The following is a 17937-nucleotide window of genomic DNA, read 5'->3' on the forward strand; positions in this document are numbered from 1 at the left end:
GGTGAGTTTTGTTCTATAGAGTCTCTAAGCTGATTTCCAACAACAACAAAAATAGATGGCAATAGTTGACTTCTCCAAATAGATTTGGAGTTATAGGAGAAGGTAATCTACCAGCAAAATTGCTCTTTTTTATTTTTTGATGGTCCAAAATTACTCTATTTGAAGTGATATTACTATGAGCCCCAACAACGTTAACCCTTTTCCAATTTAGTGCGATGTGACATGTCAAAGGTTTGAAATTTGAAGTTTGAACAAAACCTGTTCGTCTTTCACAGTGATCAAAACTACGTGTAATGTCTTGGTCCCCAGGATACTAAGTTGTGCTCTATTAATTTGAGCAATTTTATATTATCAATGACTTGCTAGCTAGCTGTGTAAATTTAAAGTAATGATATATTCTATTATTAATAAATAAAATATTATTTTATGACATATATTAGTAGTAGGAGGATTTAGTAGGAAAATATATCATTTTCCGTAAATTTAATATCTTTTGAAATATCTCGTGAGTTGAGAGACAGCGTGAAAGTATCTATCCGTAATATAAGGGTGGTTGGGTAGTAATTTTTTCTTCTCATTGATATATAAATGTCTCCCTTGTACTCATCAATTAATTAGTCCTTTATGTGTCTGGTGTAAGAGTAGCAAATATTACACCATTTTCATTATAATGTTCTGGAGTAACTCTTCTCAAAATATCATAAAGTGCTGAGTTAATATCTCATTCTAACATGTAACTAAGGATTCTTGCTGAGAAAGTAGGACTCACATTCTTGACACAAACCACATTTACTGCCCCTAAAACAATGAAGCAATTAGGTATAAGATGAAATTATATGAACTTGCCCTACTTGCTATACCAAAGATGTTAGGTCACAAAGGGAGAGGGTAAAGTGGGGGGTCATGGGGAGTCATAAGGTGGTCTAATGGTGAAGAGAGCGGTTGTAAGGAATAGAGTGCAGGAGGTTCTGGGTTTGAGTCCCATCATCAACAAAAATGAGAGTTATAAGGGTGGTTTGGTGATAGGGTAGGAGGTTGAGGGTGTAGTCTCACCCACAACAAAATACTAACATATTAACGACTAACCTAAAGCGGGGTCATAATCTGGTTTATGGTTCGGTAACGGAGTAGAACGGAAAGTAAAAGGGTCCCCACTCTTCACACTTCAAAACCAAAGCAACATGAACGTTTATAACAAAACCTGCAATAACTTTCTCCAATTTGGCAAAGACCCTCCTATTTTAAGAAACAAACCTCTTCCATTGTATTCCAATTGTTCTGAAATCCCAGCCACACAAGGCAAGAAAAGAAAGAAATATCTACAACTCTATAGAACCTATTCATATCATAGATCAGGTTTAGACATATGGCTCGAGGTAAGATCCAGATCAAGAGAATAGAGAACACAACGAACCGTCAAGTAACTTATTCAAAACGAAGAAATGGGCTATTCAAGAAGGCCAATGAACTCACTGTGCTATGTGATGCAAAGGTTTCTATTATTATGTTCTCTAGTACTGGCAAACTCCATGAGTACATTAGCCCCTCAAACTCGTACGTTTTTTTATCCAAATCTTCAACCCTAGATTTATTTATATTTTATAGTATTATATCAACTATTCAGAAATTTAACTTATTTATTCTCTTCTTCTTTTTTCTTTTCTATTGTACAGAACGAAACAGTTCTTTGATCAGTACCAAATGACTGTTGGAACTGATCTGTGGAGTTCCAACTATGAGGTTCTTCTCCCCTTCCCTATTATTTCTTCCACGTGTTAAAAGTTGCATTAACATTTTTTATGAGTTAGCTTTTGAGTTTTGAGGATTGGTTTGTTGGGCAGAATATGCAAGAGAATTTGAAGGACTTGAAAGAGGTGAATAGGAATCTTCGCAAGGAGATTAGGTAATTAACTTTCACTTATATTAATTAATAATATAGATCACTTTTGTTATGTCTTTTTTGTTTAAGATAAAAAAGTTATGTGGGGTGTTGGTGATGGCACAGACAAAGGGTAGGGGAGTGTCTAGAAGATCTGAACATTGAAGAACTAACGCTGCTTGAGGATGATATGGACAAGGCTGCTAAAGTTGTTCGTGAGCGTAAGGTTAGATTCTGTTCCAAAACATGTATTCTAGGGTTTTGGTTTTCCTTCACAAGTTAGACTTATTTTTCTTTGTATCTTAAAATTGATAATAAATTCGGGAACTTATATATACCTTAAGCATTCGGTTACGGGACAAAGAAACTTGGAGATTTATAAAATTTGTTCTTGATTAATTTAAGCTTAAAGGGAAGGATTAAGCCTTTTTTTTTTTTTTTTGTTGTTGATGGTGGGACTCAAACCCACAACCTTCTGCACTTCATTCCTTACGACCACCCTTTTCACCATCAGACCACCTTATTTTAATATTACAAGAAAATACTTTTTCACCCACAAACGTAACAAAAAAACCATTCGTAATAAAATAAGCATGTTTTTTCGTCTAAGTCCACCACTACAGAGGAGTCGTTCTTGTTCTTATTTCGTAACTGTAAGTTAAATAAGCACCGTTCTTAAAGTTGTGAGTCAATATTAAAAAATTGAGAAAATTATTACAAAAGAGAAAAATATAAATGTGCGGTATGTTTGTGGAGTCCATTTAAGAATGGAAATAGAGTTGCACAATTGTAATGATTTTGGTTTGAGTTGCTTAAGCTATTAGAAAATGTAAACAAATATCAAATAATTAGTAAAACTCATTTAAAAACGAAAAATGTGTTGCCGATGCTCTAGGAGTAAATACTATTCTTTACATTTGTTAAAATTTCAGAGTAGTACCACTAGCTAGTAGATAATCAATTTTGCTTTGCCATGGCTTAATTATCAGCCGCTTGTTGGATAACATTTGCTTCCTCTGTATATACTTTGTATAAAATATATTTACTTAATTAGGAATTAGGAAAGGTATTATAAATGCACTACATACATAGAAATTTGGTTTAATTTAGACATGCCTACTTGTGTTTAGGAGAGGAGCTTAAGTTTAATGCAATTTAACTGTACATATACACCATTAATTTGCATGGATAAAGCTACAAATACACTACTATGATACCATTTCAGACTTTTCTCGCCAATGTAATTTTCATAGGCAATCTATGAATGATGAATCCCTATATTATTTGAAAACAAACTTGGGTAACTTTCTTCATCTTTGTTTTATGGCTCGTTTTTTTTTATTTTAGAAATTTGTATACCAATTAGATTCATATTTTTTTCAAAATTTAATTACAACTAGATAAGAGCAAAACAAAACCATGTACTTTCTTGAAAGGACCAACACTTATATGGCAAGGAGAAATCAGATTTTGCTCAAACTAGGGGACCTCTCCACTCTTTTGGATTCATTGTCTATGTTGCCTATAGGTTCCTGATTTTATAAACCACATGGTTCCACGGTCATAATGTACACTATATATGTTCTATTTATTATATCTTTACAAGTTATTACAACATCTATCAATTGGTTTTAAGGGTCAAATTTCTTTCCACCCGTGATTGTGGTTACTTAGTTCTATTTGCAAGTTGAGTTTTGGAGGGAAATAAAGATAAATGAAAAACTTCATAATCATCTTAGTAGTATATGTCCATGCTAACGAATTCTTTATCACAATGATTAACAGTATAAGGTGATAACAAATCAAATTGACACCCAAAGGAAGAAGGTAAGAGTGCTATATAACTTCTTTCATTAACAATCTTTTTCCTTCCCTGGTTGGTTGACTTTATGTGATTAATGAAATTTCTGATTTTCCTTTGTAGATGAATAACGAGAAAGAAGTGCAAAATAGGCTCTTGCGCGACTTAGTAAGTATTTTTTTTCATGTCTTTGCTTATTTTATTATAATAAGTTTAGGGATAAGCCCAAAAACATCTCCTGAATTTTGCTAATTAATTACTCAATTTTAAGATGTGCAAAAAAGATTGTGACCTTTGATTCCAATACAATATAATCTTTCACCATTGAAAAGGTTCCTCGTAAACTTTGCATCATGTGCCATTTACTCTTTATATTTCAAAAAATACATGAAAAAATAGGATGGACATACATCTATTGTATTAATCCATATGCTACTGTTTGTGATTGGTCAGAAAAATACTTATTTGTTAATTTTTTACTTAGATATATTTTTTCAACCAATTATAAGCAATGATACATGAAGTGACACACTTTGTGGGACAACATATCTATTCCCGAAAAAAGAAAACCATGCACTTTTGTAAAATTGCATTTTGAATTCAATTTTAACATCTTATATAGTAAACCATTTGGTACATGAAGTAGAGTTCAAGGTTATTATTATAAACTATTATAGTTAAAGATCTAAATTGTATGCAAAATTTAGGGGGTAATATATTTACATAAATTAATGCTATGCTTCATGTGTAGCTTTTATATACTAAAATGGTAATTGTATACTTAGGATGCAAGAGCAGAAGATCCACGTTATGGATTGGTGGACAATGGAGGGGACTATGATTCAGTGATTGGGTTCTCAAATTTAGGTCCACGCATGTTTGCATTGACCCTACAACCTAGCCATCCTAATCCTCATAGCGCACCAGGGTCTGATCTTACTACTTATCCCTTACTATTTTAGTACCCAACCTAAGCTCCATCACAAATATTACCCATTCATCATTTTCCAATAAATGACTATGTAATATGTGATGTTTGAAATATATGTGAACTTATGATGAAGTCATTATATGTATCCATAAAGTACTACAATGAATCTTTTTTATATGCTAATGGTGAATTGTTGTTATCTAACAATTGTTTAGCTTAAAAAGAATGTAAATGGAAGCTAAGTGATCGATTATATATATTTGGGAGTAGATAGTTGTAGAAAGGAACGATGATTCATTACTAAATTCTAGAATTATTATAATGTTGTTTTTGTTATTTAAGAAAAATAACACATGTTACATTATTAGTTAATAAAATAAAGACAAAGTTAACAACTAAAGTCCAATGAATGTAATTCTTTTTCATTGATTTGTGGAAGTTTTTTCTACTCAGCATGCACATCAATAATTTATCCAATTTTCCTCTTACTTGGAGTAGGCTTTGTATTTGTGATAATGTAAAGCCCATTCTCATCTATCAGAGATGGTTCCGTGTAGTAGAAAAATATTAGTAGTTTTTTAAAATTAAAAAAATAGCAATTTAACTAAAATTAATTATATTTCTAGCAATTTATAATTAATTGAGGGTCCTTACAATGTCAATTTACAATTAATCCTTACAATGTCAATTTACAATTATTGCTATGTTATGATTTTAAATATTTTAATGTAGTTAATGTTATTTTTATTATTTTAAATTTTTATATTAATATTATGGTTTGAAACTTTTTAATGCAATTAATGTCCTTTATTAATTCTTCCCTTTTAATGTAGATTTTTAATATAATTAATCATAGATTTTAAATTTAAGCAATCAAATATATTATTTTATGTTTACTTTTCATTTTTAAGATTACATGTGTAAAATTATATCTTGAAATCTTGCCATGTGGCATCTTTGAAACTAGCAAGATACCCGTGCATCAGCGATGCACGGGGCAATACTTCTTTACTGCAAGATTAATAACATTTATTACATGTACATTTATATGGTTAAGAAACATATGTTATTCGTGCATTCGTATTGTTAAGAACACACATGTGACCCGTGCATTCGAATGACTAAAAACACACATGTTATTTGTACATTCACATTAATAAGAAAACACATGTTACTCATGCATTTGCATAGTTAAAACACACATGTTACTTATACATTCATATTATTAAGAATATACATCTTACCTGTGTATTTGCATATTCAATCACATAAGAAAAAGAAATGACAATTTTTAATTTGAATTTTCTAATGAAAATAACAAAGTGAAAGTGTGAAACATGATACCATATTATTTTTATTAAAATAAATATTTTAAAATTTATAGAAAATAAAATGATTTTTTCAATTTTAAATACGATTTTTTTAATGAAAAAATGGAAATCAAATCATTATACTAAATGAGTTTTTTTATGAAAAATATATTTAAAAGTTATAAAAACTTCAATTTGGAATTTGATGTTTCAATTATAATAGAGAAAAATTAAAATTCAAAGAATCTGAAATATTAAAATTCAATTGGAAAAATGTTACAAAATTTTGATGAGGTGTAATAATGCAATTATTCTTAGATTAATATTAAACGTTAAATAATATACATAGATTAGTGTAAAGAATAGTTTGGATGTGAAAAATGATTCCAATCTCATCTAATGTTCAATGTCTATTACATTTTAACATAACAAAACATAGGTACGGTAAACACTCAATTTTGGTGGGGTAGCAACATAGATCAATCACTAATTAGTATTAAATTATTAACATATAAAAAGTAAGAATATTGTGGGAAGGTACATAGTAATAACATGTGGCTTGAATGAGTTTTTTTTTTAATTTTTTAATAACTTATAACATTTTAAGATGGGAAAATGTGAGGAGAATGTGACATTTGGCACGAAGGGAAAACATGTGAGGAGGATGTGACATGTGACATGAATGAGTTTGTTTGTGAGGAAAATGTGACATGTGACATGTGGCATGAAGGAAAAACATGTGAGGAGGATATGACATGTGGCGTGAAGGAGGATTTTTTTTTTATTATATTGTTAATAGATAGATTGTGATAATTTTCTTATTTGAGAAAAAATCACGAAAATAAATGATGATGAAGAAAAAGATTTTATATTTATGGATATTAGTGTGTGAGAGACACGAAATTGAGTGTTTTTCAGCGACATTCTTATTTTAAAACATTACGTAATTAATTTTTATACATTTCATTTTGTAGAATCAAAATGTATTTTTTATATTGTATTTACTTTATATTATATATTTTTTCTTTATTAGAATATGCAATTTATAATTAATGTGTTTGAGGTGGTTATATAGGATTATATGGTTTTTTAAATTAAAAAATTGAAGGATAAAATAGATAAGAATAACCTTTATATATAGTATAGATATAGATATAAATATAGATAATATGTTATATGACATGTATATTTATCCTTAAAAGTTTCACTATTTTTCTTCTTGAGAGAAAAAATAATCTTAGAATAAAAAGGAGAAAAAAAGAATCTGACATGATAGGTATAAAACTAATGATTTTTCTACCAAAAAAATAATTATTTTCAAAATGTGTGACTGCATCTCTCACCAAATGTCATTGATAAAAATCAAATCTTTTGATAATGATGAATATCTAGTTGGACTGCCTTATATTACTAGCCGTCTTGTTATTGAAAAAAATCACGTTTGGTATTTAATAGGTAGAATATTGATTAATTATTAAAATCACTAAGAGTGAAAAAGAAAAAGAAGAAATACCTTCCGTTTTGATATTAAAAAGCCTAAAACTAAAACCCTTTCCTTTCTTCGTTCCTCGCACCGCATACACTTTGATTCACATTGGGGTTTTTGGTTGAAAGAGAAAAAAAGTTGAAAGATCAATCTCAATACAATGGGTGCGCTTTCTACATTCACTCCTTGGTCTTCCGAGGACGATCTTCTTCTCAAAAACGCTGTTGAGGTTAGTTTTCCCATTCTCTTTTCCACTTCCCGTTTTACCCCTTTTCTTTTCAATTTCAACGTTTTATCTATATTACCCTCACGAATCGAATCACAATGTTTTAATACTTGTGTGTATATGTTATATGTCTATGTGAAATTACCTTCAGAAGACGATTATTTTTGCATTATTCGGTGTTAACATGGAACACACACTAATAATAGTGACAAACTTAGGTTAAATATTTAAGGAATAAAAGATCAATTTCGAAACGAATACAATAGTGTGAATGTCAAGGACTAAATTGATGTTTTTGTAATCTCAATGAACAAATTGATGGATGTTATGAACGTCAGGGACTAAGTTCATGTTTTATTCCATGTTAAGTTTTTGAAATTTTGAAATCTTAAGTTGTTTGTTCGGATTTTGGAAACAGTTAGTCGGATTTGAATATATATGTTTTCTTTTATCCTGGTTTGCATTTTAGATGCATATTTAACTGGAAGCAGTGTTCATGTTTAAAATTGTTTGGTTTTCAATTTGCAGGCAGGTGCTTCATTAGAGTCACTTGCTAAAGGTGCAGTGCAGTTTTCTCGAAGATATAGTATTAGAGAAATAAAAGATCGGTGGTATTCTATACTCTATGATCCTGTTGTTTCGGAAGAAGCAGCTGCTGGTATGGCAAACTTTGAGCTTTCTGCTTCACCTCTTCCATCAAAGTTCTATAAGTTTGGACAGTCTAAAGAACGCAAAATTGTTTCTGTTAAGAGAAAAGCAGAAAGTGTCCGCACTTCTTATTATGCTATGCGTAAAAGAATCTGCAATAACACACTGACTCCCATGGACTTAGGTTTTCTAGTTGATCCCGAAAATGACAATTACTTAATGAATGAAATTGAGCCTTTGCCTGAAAATTGCATGCCTGAAGATGCTACTTTGAATCATTTTGAAAATCTTGATCTTGTGCGCTATGATTTTCCTGAAAATACAATGGATGGTGGTATTGCACTTAATGGAGTTACTTCCTGTTCGTTTTACAATGGAGTTGAGCAAACAAATGAAGTTAACGAAAAGCCTAAAATTCTCAGAGACAATGGATCTTTGAATGGAGCAGTTGAGGAATTGGCTATAGATAGCTTGATTGGAGACGATAATTTAGAGGCAATGCCTTTGTCTACATTTGATGATATCAACACTGGCCCTGGAAATTTGTGTTCCGAGTTTGATGGAGATCATATATTTGATTCTCCTGAGTTAGAGTGTGGAACATCATTTGATGCCTTACAGTTATCTCCACTTCCGGAAATGCCAATGTGGGCAACAGATAAGAGTTTTCAAAAACCTGATATGCCATGTGATGATTTTGAAGATTCTATTCCTTGCAGGGATGATTATCTGGCTGAGTTATCGAATTCTCTATTGAACTTCACTAACGAGGAAGAGTTCTATCTGATGGATGTTGATGGAAAAGATGGGATTGATAAGTCTTATTATGATGGCCTGAGTTCTCTTTTATTAAATTCTCCCAATGATGTTCCTGATCAGATACCTATAAAGGCTGAAACAGAGTCATTAGTAGCCTCCCATCCACATGTTTCAAATCCGTCAGTTTCATGTCACCCGAAAGCTGATGATAAGACGGGGTCGCACTCTAGTGATGGGCAAGCTCACAAATTACAGCCCCAAATACCACCTTCTGCCCCAGTTAGAGACCCTCGATTTCCCGAACTAATCAATGGAGTTATTTGCTGTATGTTAAGCATTGAAGACCCAGAAGTTCCGTCCAATGATGATGTTTTCCTGCCCTTTGATGTGCCCCCTTCGAATTTTTCCTCTGCTTCCAAATGGACTCCTAACGAATCCAATAAACCAACCTCATCATCTGTTATGGATTGTAGATTTAGTAACCAAAGAGCTAGTGGAAGAGGTAAAGTTTTGAAGCAGGTAGAACAGAAAAACCCCAGAGAATATCATACATCTTCTCTGAACATGGGATCTCCTCCCTTGCCAATATCAGTTGGTGTTTCTAATGTAAAATGTGAGTTGCCCAATAGTCACATATCACACACAGTGGCTAGGAGTGCAGTTAATGTTTCTGGTAGCACGGGTGTAAATAGTTCAGCAAACACAACCAGGGAGAAACCAGTCCTTGGTTCTAATGACTTCAGAAATCATCCTCAACCTAATGGCTCTAGCATTAAACAGGAACTAGCTGTTGCCTTGCCAATTCAAGATCATCAATTGCAACATACTGAAATGAGATCCTCAAATGCTCTTGAGTCAGAGCTGCTGGCAAATCCTCCAACATTAGATGTTGAAGAGCAATACTTTGAGAGCGATGACGATGTTCCTTATTTTTCTGATATAGAGGCAATGGTAAGGCGTGCAATGCTGACCTTTGTGTTAATAGTTGAGCTTTAATTTTTTCATACCTGCTGCTATTGTCTGACTTTTTCATCCCTCATACAGATACTTGATATGGACTTGGATCCTGATGATCAGGATTTATATTACAATGAAGAAGGTATCACATAGACTCACACATTACTTTTGATGGCTGATTCTTGCTTTATGTTATTTGTCATATTTTTATTTATTTATTTGGATAAGAGATACGTGATAATCTAATACAAATTAATGGTCCAACTAAATAGCATTTATTCTCTCTTGTTGCCTTTGTGATGCTGCCTTGTGGCATGGGAATTTGGTTCAGTTATTTGATCACAATATCTCGGGGCTCATTTGGCTTTCTTATGGTTGCCTTTTTTCACTTGGTGTCTTCACAAGTTGCTATATAAAATGTAAAATTTGGGTGAGAGATTTGGTGATATTTTTATGCGTTTTTGCATTCCAAGAACTTGGAAAAATTAATGCTTTTCCAATTGTGAAACTTGAAAAGCTTAGTTATAGTACAACTTATAGACTATTATGTTATTGTCACAATTGAAAGGTGAATATCTTTCATGTGGTGGTCTTGTTTTGCCACTGGGATGGGCTTTGTTTTATGCTATGTGAACTAGACCCATTTATGTTAATTTTTTGTGTCAGTTGATTCTGTTAGCAAGTTGTTTGATTTATATGTGAAAAACTTCTTGATAGTATCTGCATGTCTTTTGTGTTCCCCTTGATCAGTGTATATCAAATTATCAATTAAATATAGTTGTTTAATCGGTTGAATATTATTTTGATTGCATTCTAGGATAAATACATGTAAATTATAATGATATCATGTTATTTTTTCATTGTTACTTTTACGGTGTACTTTTATTTTCCTTGACAATATTTTATTCTATTGTATTAAAGTGTCAAGATATCAACATGAGGAAACTAAGCGAACCATCACAAGGCTGGAACAGGGTGCTCATTCTCATATGCAAAGGGTCATTGCTTCACATGGAGCATTTGCCATTTTATATGGTCGCCGCTCGAAACATTATATTAAGAAATCCGAGGTATTTGAAAACATAATTCCTTGTTTGATTTACTTGTCATCTGAGAAGATCTTTTCTGATGATTTATTTCTGAATATTTGAAGCAAACCATGGTCATGTTAGTTTTCGTAATAACTTTACTAATGAAAAAAATCTCACATGCGTGACATATATAGTTAAGGAACCATATGTTTGGTTGTTTTTTAAGATTGTGTTCTGACTTAAGTCAGTGATAGGATTGTAAGAGTGTATTGTGAGGAACTTCATCTGATCAACCAAGAAATAGCTAGACAGACGCACTTTTAAGCATAAATGCGCTTTAAGAAAGGCCTTGAACTGAAATACATTTTTTAATGTTTTTTGAAAATATTTAATAGAGTCAGGGTTTCTGTGATGTGTGAGACAATCTAAATGAATCTGATGTTGCAAATTAAATCTAAGAAATTTGAGAATGCTTAATGATGGCTTGATTTGTGCTGCAGGTTGTAATTGGACGGGCAACGGAAAGTGTTCCTGTAGACATTGACTTGGGCAAAGAAGGATATGCTAATAAAATATCTCGGCGCCAGGTTAGTTTTCTGTGCCAACTTTGACTTGTAGTTTCATGAGCTGCAACTTTTTTGCTGCAACTTTTTTGCTGCATTTTAGTAGATTCTAATAATACATTCATAATTTGCTTCTCATTTTCAAATCAGTCAAATAGCTATGATTTAATACTCACCTCAATATGCTTTATGAAGTACTTTAGTGCTTGATTCTTGGTTTTGGTGGGCCATGCCTAAAACAATATTTTCCTCCAAACTTTTAGCTTAATTGAGAAATCAATCCCTTGTTAAGTATCCAGTGGAGGAAGAAGTGTGAAGAAATATGCATTGTACTAGTTAACGAAGGATCTATATATGCTGTAATGCAGTGTTATTTATCTAATCATGGGGCAAGCTGTCTCATCTGCTGCATGTACACTTTCAATTGCCTTTCTACTTAAAAAAATCATATTAATGTGCTAAAAACTCAACAGTTGGAATACTAGATTATTATTATTTTTCATGTGTAGTTTGAAACATTATAAATTGGAATCTCAGACTGTTAGATGTTGTCCTACTGCCAAATACAAGTTGATTTCAACATATGTTTTTCCCTTGCCAACATGTAGGCTGTTATAAAGATGGATAACGATGGATTTTTCTACATTAAAAACTTCGGCAAGGGTTCAATCTTGGTAAATAGCAAAGAAGTGCACAACAGTCAGTCTCAAAGACTACATTCCAATTGTCTGATTGAGGTATGATACTTATATCTCCTTTCAAATTTGATCAATTGACATGAATAGCGTCATTATGAATTATCCTTATTGCAAAAGTTTTGCTGTATGTGTCTATGTATGTTCTTGCTCATATGTTGTCAATATCCTTTCAAGTTGCTGCTAAATATTCTTATCATGCCTAGTAAATCAGATGTGTATGTGTGCCATTATGTTTCAAAGATATAAAGGTGTTATCTTAGCCAGTTATAACAATGAGCTATAAAATATGATTCTATCATGCTTAACCTATTGGTTCATGCAATTGCCATCACATCATCTTGAACTTTTTAAAGCCGAAGGCAAATGTTTGGGATTCCGAGAATTTAATTGTATTTCTGATGTATGCTGCACGGGGTCCATACTTCATATGCTTGCTTGCAAATGATTTTCCCTATTTGTTTGTGGAATTAAGTAAGAAAGTCATGGTTTTTTGTACTTCCTACTTCAATTTCACCGGATATCTAATAGGGATATATAAACACAGCCGTTATTATAAGAAAGTAGCTGATTGCATTATTTCACTTCCGTCCCTGCTTTAAAGTGTAGCAAGTCTGTTTTAGCTTATAAACTATTCGAATTTGTAAACTCCATACAAAGTAGAACTTAATTGTATTTCCCTATTTTCTTTGAGGAGGAGGTTGCCTTTGTTAAAACTTATAAGATGTCATTTGGATTACTTAAATAGAAAAGTGAAGTCTCGGTTGAGTTGCTATAGAGTTTATTCCAAATAAAATGTAAATGGTTAATTTTGCAGTTGAGAGGTTTGCCATTCATATTTGAGACAAATCAAAGTCGTGTGAAGGAGTACCTGAATCATCATCATCATCATCATCATCATATTACTGACAATTCCTAAACCAGTTAGTGTTGATTGTAGACACAAGCAAGAGGTCTCCACTATAACACAGAAGGTGCTTATTTTAAATGCACTTCTGTTTTTTGGTAAGGAGTGACCCTGCTCTTGTATGTCACTGCTTTTAATGGTGGATTTGTGCAGCTCTGTTTCTTTTTTTCTTTTCCAAGTTCCTTTGCCCAGTAGAGTAGAAAACTTCCCAACCCAAGTTTTTTGTAATATGACAAGTTTGTCCTATCCCTAAACATGCTTGTTGCAATGGCAGTGCTAAAATCTGAATCTCATTACTACCCTGCGTGCTGTAAGGTAAGAACATGCTCTTTTATATAAAAGAATTCTATTTATTTCTTTTATTTATCTTTGAGCATTTCAACTCAGTCATTGATTTCATGAGCTTAGCCCTTTCCACTGCAATAACACTTACCAGATCTGGATCCTCTCATGTGGAGAGATAACATGAGATTTCTTTAGTTATGAAAATTACTCTGAAACTACCATGGATTTCTTTCCGGCGACGAATCATTAGGAACAAAACTATTTCTTTGGCAGTTTCATTAATGTTTGTGTTCTGTGCTTGCTGATGAAGGTAAATGATTTAAGGAAGTGAAGCGTTGTTTAGGGACTGAAATATTATTAAGGTCACGGAAGCAAAAGTTTTATTATTTGGTTTTTCTTCAACAACTGAGAAAAGAAGCTCTTAACGAAAGATAAGACTATTTTATATCACATCACGTCAGCTTGTAAAAAAATACCCATAAACTATCAAGTCTATATTTTTGGCTTTTTGGCTTTAAGCCCAATTTTCTGTAGGTCAAAAATCAAATAAAATCGAAAATTTAAATCATCAAACTAGATCTAAGTTACCATTTGGCAAAATCAGGGCATGTGGGTAAAAAATGGTGTAGAAGAGTATATTAATTCTTAATTTCATAAACTGTATAAAAATATCAATATCAATGTCAATGCATACATACAGTCCTTCCTCGAGGACTCCTTTATCTGCCATAATGTTCCAACAAATAAGGGTATTGGAGAAGACCTTATTGTGCACATGCATTTCCAATTCCGTTAACCATACACATCATATTATCATGCCCGGGATGACAACGGGCACTAGTAGTAGCTATCTGCTACTCATTTCAAAATAGGAGAGCAATATCCATATTCGTCCATATTTGTATGAGTACTCGCGTATAAGTAATTCTAGTACCCGCAGGTTTCCTATATTTTCATTGAATTTCTAATTCCCTATTTCTATTATGTTTCAAATGAGATGAAATTTAATTTCTTTTGTGCATTTTGATTGAATATTTGGCAATAATACTACATCTATTGAAGTTTTCTGTTTTTGTGATTTACTATTCTTATTTCCTTAACAATATATATATATATATATATATATATATATATATATATATTTCTTTGTAAGACGCGTGTGTTTTCACACATATAATAATATTTGTAGAGTATTTTATCATCAAATTCAATAAAAGATGTAAATAAGGTAAAAAGATATAAACAAAGTAAAAGGAAAAATATACATAGTATAATGAAGGTTATGATAGTATACTTTTTATTTTAATTAAAGATAATATAGTAATCATATACATAACGGGTACCCATACGGGTAACATTATACAGATACTCACCTATATGTACTACGACTATTTTAAAAAACATGTTTGTGACCCGTACGGGTAACATAATACAGATACTCACCTATGTGTACTCGTTTGTGACTCGTACTTATGCTCATACAAGTTTTACCTATATGTACCATCGAATACGAGTTTTTTGTCATCCTGAGTCACCCACCAATAGCTTAATAGAATTAATGTTAATTTGGGTTCTCAGCCACCATCTTCACACTTCCATGCTGACCATAATTGAGTATCTATTTTTTTTTCCTAGGGGTTCCTTGAAACATCTAGTTGAGACTTCTGTTCACACTAGTTGTGATTAAGTGTGGAAACAGGCCAGACAGCGTATCAGGGGCCTATTACTTGGCCTATAACAGGCTAGGCCAGACCAGGCTTTTTTCACTAACAGGCTCAGGCTTTCTAAAAAGCCTATTTAGCTAAACAGGCTAGGCTTTAGGCCACCTAAAAGGCCTTTAAAGCCTAACAGGCCGGCCTATTTAGCTATATTATATAAGAATGTTGAAATTTATACTATTTTAATATAAGCAATATTATTATATATGTGTAATATTAATATAAAAATGTATATAAAAATATAATTTAATTATTAGAATTAGATGGGTGTAACTAAAAATAAGTCTATAAGCCCATTAAAATGTAGACATGATAGTCTATTTCATAAGCATATAGTATAATAGGTCTTTAAACAGGCTAACAGGCCAGACCATGCTTTTAAACAAGCCGGACCTAGGCTTTGATTTTTTTTTAAACAGGCTAACAGGCCAGACACAGTCTCCTATGTGCTATAAAGGCTGGGCCTGTTTAAGGTAAAGTCTGGTCTGACCTATTTCCACCCTTAGTTGTGATGCATGTTCAAATTGAGTTAAGATTGTTAACATTATTGTGTATGTTCTTATTCTTTATTGATTGATCTTGAAGAATAAAAGTATAATTATTTAGTAGAAAGCATTATTATTAATTCAAAAACTTCTATTTCCTTCCATTATTTTCCCTTCCAAAATTCAACTCTCAAACTAACCATTATATTTTTACCCTGTATAAGAAACCAAAGAAGGTTATTTCAAAACTAATTTCTCCTCGAAGAAACATTATGTGGAGTAACAAGAGCAACCATAAAGGTATAGCCTGGGTTACTTAGTCGGTGTGTAAGACTAAAACAATCATGAACAAAAACCAAAATTTAATTGGAAAAAACATACGTAAGAAAGAATACAAATTTTGTTAATTATACACATTCTTTTTCTAGAATGAATAGATAATATTGTTAATGTTTCATTTTTTAGATATCTTCTATCTTGAGTATGTCTACCAACCATTTTTTCATTTGATAGTAGCCCGTTATTAATCGTGAGTAATTTTCAATGTTTTTACTTTTTACACTTAGTTAACTAGCAATTATCTGTGATCTCTATTTGCATATTTCTTTGGTGAAACTTGCTTTTTCAGTTTCTTTTAATTTGCTTTTACAAATGGGTGCCGATTTATTTCTTTGGCTCGTAGTAAAATTTTATTGATTATTCGTTTATTAGTTTAAATAGTTACATGAGCTACCTTTCGTTATCAAGAAATCTTTAATGATATTTAATTATTTATGCATGTTTCTTGTATGAAACTTGCCTTTTCATTTCAATTAATTTGTTTATACAAATGGGTACGCCGATACTAACTTCCTTTTTTGATTCCAAGTAAAATTTTATTGAAAATTATTGGCTATTCATTTAATTTCCAATTTTGACTTTTTAGGTCATTCAATTATAACTGTTATAAGCCTTTTTATTTATTGTATTTATTGAATAGTTCAAGTCCGAGAAAATCTAATAATCATTAATACTTAAATATTTAATATAATTATTCTTAACTCTTAAATATAAATAATAAAAGATGTAAATCCCGAGAATAACTTAAAAAATATATTTCACATTTTATCATTCATTCTAAGAAAATCTAATTATTTAAATTGATAAATAAATGTAAACTATTAGATTTTCATAGAATTAATGATTAAGATGTTGAATAAGTTTTTTTAAGCTACTCCTAGGGTAAATGTATATCCTCTCATAATAAAAATGAATCATAATTGTTTATAACCTTTAAGCTCTTCTACAAATTTTATTTGAATATAATTCATGATAATTTATTTCAAATACCAAAGATCTTTAAAGGAGTACTCTCCCAAGCTTAAAGACATGTGTACTGGTACATTAATTCTTTAAAAAGATGTAGTTAATTCAAAAAAGATTTGGACAAGGTGAATGGAAAGGGAAATATTATTCACATTAAACCAACAATAATGGATTAATACATTTTTATTTCAAATCATTTTTTGGTATATAAAAAATGAATGATCAAGAAATTCCAAGCAAGGGAATTTGGATTAGAATCAGTGCTTAATTACATTAATTTCTTAATTCTTATTTATTTTTTGGTAGACAAGTATTAGTATATTAGTATTATTGTTGTGGGTGAAACTTGATCATTAACCTCCTTATCACTCCATTAGTTAAGCCCTCCACCCTACCCTTCAACTTATGACTCCCTAATTCTTATTTATTTGATTATTAGTTGTAACTTAACAACCTTGTAAATAATTATTCAATTATATTTACGCATATTTTTTGAGTCAAACTTGCCTTTTCAGTTTCATTTAATTTGGTTATTCAAATGGGTACCCATTTATTTTTTGCTTTGAATTAAAATTTTATTGATTATTATCGACTATTGCATTTAATTAACCTTTTATTGTATTTATTCAATAGTGCATGTCACAAAAAGAATCTAATTCTAGAAATTTTATTTGAATAAAGTTCATGATAATTTATTTCAAATATCTAAATTCTTTAAAGGAAAACCCCTCTTCGTGCTTAAAGACGCGTGTAAACAGCAATTCCTTAAAAAAATATGTAGTTAATTCAAAAGATTTGGAGTAGATGGCAAATTGAAAGGGAAAATATTATTCATCATGAGGGTCATTATCATAAAGAATATATTTCTGAAATTAAGATAATTAGATTAGATACAACTTTAAAATAATTATCAATATAATCTTTTGATTAATAACTCATGATAATATATAT

General features: G+C 31.2%; 2 protein-coding genes across 2 annotated transcripts; both read left to right on the top strand.

Annotated features, from left to right (window-relative positions):
• LOC109343961 (floral homeotic protein DEFICIENS) lies at positions 97 to 4787 on the top strand. Its single transcript, XM_019582496.1, has 8 exons — positions 97 to 102; positions 1352 to 1554; positions 1674 to 1740; positions 1842 to 1903; positions 2006 to 2105; positions 3665 to 3706; positions 3804 to 3848; positions 4466 to 4787. The coding sequence occupies exons 2-8, from the start codon at positions 1367 to 1369 to the stop codon at positions 4640 to 4642; spliced, it is 681 nt and encodes a 226-aa protein (XP_019438041.1). The 5' UTR covers positions 97 to 102; positions 1352 to 1366; the 3' UTR covers positions 4643 to 4787.
• Positions 7486 to 13805, top strand: LOC109343962. The gene is made up of 7 exons (XM_019582497.1): positions 7486 to 7636; positions 8162 to 9991; positions 10085 to 10139; positions 10919 to 11067; positions 11529 to 11615; positions 12200 to 12328; positions 13104 to 13805. Exons 1-7 carry the CDS (start codon positions 7568 to 7570, stop codon positions 13203 to 13205), a joined length of 2421 nt encoding a protein of 806 aa, XP_019438042.1. The 5' UTR covers positions 7486 to 7567; the 3' UTR covers positions 13206 to 13805.

Source organism: Lupinus angustifolius, chromosome LG03, assembly GCF_001865875.1.
Source record: "Lupinus angustifolius cultivar Tanjil chromosome LG03, LupAngTanjil_v1.0, whole genome shotgun sequence".
NCBI lineage: Eukaryota > Viridiplantae > Streptophyta > Magnoliopsida > Fabales > Fabaceae > Lupinus > Lupinus angustifolius.

Bases quoted from the DNA above. Each gene is read 5' to 3' on its own strand.
- LOC109343961 (XM_019582496.1), top strand. From the start codon at position 1,367: ATGGCTCGAGGTAAGATCCAGATCAAGAGAATAGAGAACACAACGAAC. The intron at 1,555-1,673 runs GTACGTTTTTTT...TCTATTGTACAG, and splicing joins TACATTAGCCCCTCAAACTC to AACGAAACAGTTCTTTGATC. The intron at 1,741-1,841 runs GTTCTTCTCCCC...TTTGTTGGGCAG, and splicing joins TGTGGAGTTCCAACTATGAG to AATATGCAAGAGAATTTGAA.
- LOC109343962 (XM_019582497.1), top strand. From the start codon at position 7,568: ATGGGTGCGCTTTCTACATTCACTCCTTGGTCTTCCGAGGACGATCTT. The intron at 7,637-8,161 runs GTTAGTTTTCCC...TTCAATTTGCAG, and splicing joins TTCTCAAAAACGCTGTTGAG to GCAGGTGCTTCATTAGAGTC. The intron at 9,992-10,084 runs GTAAGGCGTGCA...TCCCTCATACAG, and splicing joins TTTCTGATATAGAGGCAATG to ATACTTGATATGGACTTGGA.